General features: G+C 43.4%; 1 protein-coding gene across 4 annotated transcripts in view; it reads right to left on the bottom strand.

Annotated features, from left to right (window-relative positions):
* Positions 1-3,339, bottom strand: part of LOC127750489 (uncharacterized) — a 38,756-nt gene extending 35,417 nt beyond the window's left edge. For 3 of the 4 annotated variants that reach the window (XM_052272277.1, XM_052272276.1, XM_052272275.1), the window contains exons 1-2: positions 3,248-3,339; positions 907-1,016 (exon numbers count right to left, since the gene is read on the bottom strand). In XM_052272277.1, coding sequence (XP_052128237.1) covers positions 907-1,016; positions 3,248-3,290 — 153 coding nt within the window. In that variant the 5' untranslated portion in view covers positions 3,291-3,339. The remainder of the gene's footprint in view (positions 1-906; positions 1,017-3,247) is intronic. The other variant, XM_052272278.1, reaches the window with a different exon arrangement.
* Positions 3,340-4,220: the final 881 nt, after the last annotated feature.

Here is a 4,220-nt window from a genome sequence, read left to right as displayed (position 1 = left end):
TGTCAAGTTTCGTCCTCCCCATCACCCCCTTACCATCCTTATGTCCGCCCCGTCACCCCCATCTCCGATTTCAAGTTTTGTCCGCCCCGTCACCTCCCATCCCACTTCTATGTCCGCCCCGTCACCTCTTTGAAGCCTGGTATGTCTGCCCCGTCACTTGCGTCTTCCCCCTTACTGCGAGTTTGACCGTCGTCGGCTCTCAAAAACACTTTTTCAGAATCGGCAAGTTTTTTGAGAATCACTCATATCATCTGCTCCCACGTTAGCGCAAGCTTAGGTTTTTTAAGCTTTTGAAGAAAAACACAGGCAAAACAGATAAGCAAACAACTTTCACCAAGAGCACAACGCAAATAAAGGAACAGGCAGCAGTTGATTGCACTCAACCATATATTTTAACACACTATCTCACATTTGTTCAGTTCACTCAAGGTCATGTAACTAGCAGGTTACTGCTAAAAACTATAATAGTTTGTTTGAGTAAGCAATACAAGACTTCAACAATTAAAAATCGCCCTCTTTTGCTCCGCGCATGCGCTAAAGGAAACTGGGAAATTTTCCGGAAATAACCGGGAACTTTGCAGAAAAACGTCTGCTGTGTTAGCTCTATTTTCTGTCAACTTGTAGGGACCGATATTCCACTATTAAAACTTTGCAAATTTGTTTAGCCTTTGCCATATTGAGCTGCGTAGGTCTGGTTGCCTGGCGAATGGCCACTTGCGTGCTTCCAGCAGTTTTAATCAGTATCAATAATCGGAGTAAATCTTCGGAATTCGTAAAATAGGGGAAACTTTTTTAAAGTGCACTGAAGTAATCCTTCTCCTCCGCCCAGTGCGGTTGCCTGCCACTGGGACTTGAGTCTCGACGCTGGCTTTAATAAATACCATACTAAGGCCTGTAGGCACAAACCCATGATTCTCGTAGCAGACGTAAAATCTTCAACATTGGTCGTGCGGGAGTACTCCGCCGGTCACCCATATGTTGCATCCACTCACTGAGATATTCCTCCATTGCACAGGCTGATTTTTCATGGAAATGGGCACAATTAAAATATAATATTAGAGCCGTTAACGCAAACAACCAGAATGACAAGTTGACTAATTTGAAGAGTTAACTGAGTATCACTTAAAAGGCCCAAAACCAACTCCCCCAAGTCTGAGAATGGAGCACTTTTCGGAGCGCCCACGTGAGCCAGTATAGTAGTTGCGACAAGACACGACACAAGGGATAAGGAAGATGGTAACGAGGGAGTTGTCACTTGGAGTTCTCACTGCTTAGAGTTTTTACTCCATGCACTTAAAAATATTGTGTACAGTGTGCACACATCTTACGAGTATCATGCGGTTTTACGCCGGTGTTAAACAGGCTTCGAAATCAAACTTCTTCAATTTTTGGGCACATTTCACTAATTTTAAGTTTTACATCACATTTCGCGTACCTAAAATAGGTGTACAGTGTATTGCGCGAGTAGAAACCCCCTGAGATGGTAATGCGGTCACTATCATGTAAACGAGAGTGCAGTGAATAAATGCTTTACACTAAGTAAGAGCGCTGTCGTCACCAAATTTCAATCATAGTACGACAGTTGAAAATTAGAAGGTCGTCGTGTCTCAGAGAGTCTGGCTATGAGGTCGGGACGAGAGCGAATTCTGATATATCATTTCTAAAGTACCAAAAGAGGGGCCAAAGTAACCAATTTTTACTCCAAACTTAAGTACCCAAACTTTGGAAAAAATTTTCACACACTGAAAATTAAAAAAATGTTAAAATCGCTCTCGTCAAACGAAAGCTACATCTTTTCTGAGTAAATGAGCATTTTTGTCATTGTCCTAGGTCCATCCGTTGCAGTCCTGCACACGGAGAAGGCATGTAACCTTCCACTTCGAGACAAAGATGATCATGTTCCCGGAGTAGCACGCAAACGTTCTATACATCAAAATGTAGCTCAATCCTTGCTTTTTGTAAGTATCAGCCTTTGAAAGGGCTTCGATACTTAGTTTTCTTGTAGTTGCGATTCTCCTCGACCCTTGCGTTTCACAGGTCTGCCCCCTTAAGTACATGGAGGCCTCAAAACGCGAAGTGTGATAACCCCCCCTCCCCTCAAAAGAAGGAAAAAAAACTCTTTCTAAGCAGGGGGCTGGTTTGCAGTCACGGTGCTCATTAAATAAAAAAACGCTCCACAAAATAATTTAAGTTAGATCATTGCGGTTCTTTTAAGGTAGAAAACGTCATAACTTTATGAAATTTTAAAAAGCTTATTGCGCACACAGTCACGTTCAACCGTAGGCATACTACCTTAAAAGAACAGCAATGAACTAGCTTAAATTGCTTTGGAAAGCGTTTTTCTGATTTAATTCGCATTTACATTTTTAACTTGTTTAACCTGTTTTATGCCAGTTTCAGTCTTGTGTCACCTTAAGTTTATAATTGCCTGGAGTCTTAAGTTACTAATTCTATGAGAGCGAATTGAAAGTCGGACCGCAGGCCCGACAAACGCTGCCGACAGGCCGAGCAGGCCCGGGCCCTGCCGAACGGAGTTGCCGGCGGGGTAAAATGAAGCAGGCAACTTCGTTTTATGGAAGGGCCAACTTGTTTGACATGAGAACCTGACAAAATTAAATCGTTTAATGAAAACTTATCCTAAATATGTGAAATTTCGTTTTCCTGATTTTAGAGTGATGATTCCCTGGCAGATGGTGTAAGCATGTAAAAGTTTTTGGCTGCAAGCGAGACCCCCTTCCCGTACACTTTCTTATTCACTCGTTTTGAATGTCAGCGTCGCAGCTTAACAGTGTTACGTAAGATATCGCGAAGACTGTTCCGTCAGACTTGGTCTGGCGTCCATGCATACAGCTAGTGGTAGTCCAGGTTGAACCGCTTCCACTAAACTGTCTTAATAGATTACAGTTCAAAATTATACAAACACACAAGCGTTACAAAGAAATCATCAAAGAGGACGGTCAGTCGTAAATGGCATATTTCGTAGATATTTGTCATAACAATCTGCCGAGAGGGCCATGGCTCCCGCAAACCTGTGTACACAGTGTAATTCCTATGATTTTTTTAGAATACTTAGCCAAATTATAAGAAAAATGCCACTAAATTTATCTTTTTGGTTTAGCAGCAGAAATTCAACCATATTCATTTGCAATTCCTCATAATTCGAGTGTTATCCCTATAATCTCGTAATCCTGTGTACATCCCAAATCGAACTGCTGTTCCTCTTTTCAATCTGCTTTACGTCACTTACAGGGTACTGGTAAATTTGTAACCATTGTCGATGTAGATTCCATGCTCCGTCCGGGTCCACTGAGCCAAAATGATGCCGCACACTGCGCCGATAGATGTGCTTCCGGATATCGGGCACATCAGCCAACACCGGTGCTGACTACGGTTGCACGCACTGACACATGCACGTTTAATGAAGGCGTGAGAGCAGTGCTGCATCGGTAATGGCGGCAACACGCACGGCGAGCTTCACGACGAGCGTCCCCGCGCCGCGGAAAGCTGACCGACAGCCGACCAGCAGATCCCGGCGAGCTATGAAGACGGAGACAGCGACTGCTAACAGAGAAATATCTCCACCGTTAAAAGACAAGTCAGAACTCCGAGAAGCATTCTTTCTGAAATACGTTGCCAGAAATGTGGCCGTTGCCCGCCCTACTGCTTTGTTGGCCTACCCGTTTGCTTTGAAAATGCTTCCGAGCGGGCTTATCCAATAGACCTGGAGTCAGTTTGTTGGATTTTCTGTTTGTCTGTTCCAAGAGAAGGACTTCAGTTTATCTTAATAAAATAGGGAAGTATGCGAGGGGGCCGCCACATCGATTGAGGATGTACACAGGATTACGCGATTACATGGATTACACGTGAATTTTCAGTGATTACATGGAATTTTGTTGAATTTCGGGCTCTAAAACCATCAAATTTGGCCGATAAGGTAAAATTTAGTGATAATATTTTAAAATTTGGCTAAGGATTATATGGAATAGATAATGATTACGTGGATTACACCCTCATCTGTACACAGGATTACGCGAGTGGTGGCCCCCTCGGAAGTATGCCTCGAAAAAATACAGCAGGGGCTTGCTTGTCATCAGAAAACGGTTCCAATTTTTTCAAAAATATTTGTTTAAAGTTCAACGTACACAGCGTGACTCGGATGCGAAGGCAGGGAGAGGCTGACCAGTGCGACGCGTCCCAACAACAATGTTCTATCTGCAGCG

Source organism: Frankliniella occidentalis, unplaced genomic scaffold, assembly GCF_000697945.3.
Source record: "Frankliniella occidentalis isolate FOCC.00 unplaced genomic scaffold, Focc_3.1 Scaffold197, whole genome shotgun sequence".
Classification (NCBI taxonomy): domain Eukaryota; kingdom Metazoa; phylum Arthropoda; class Insecta; order Thysanoptera; family Thripidae; genus Frankliniella; species Frankliniella occidentalis.
The sequence above is the reverse complement of the archived record's forward strand: the minus strand, read 5'-3'. Positions and strand labels throughout refer to the sequence as shown.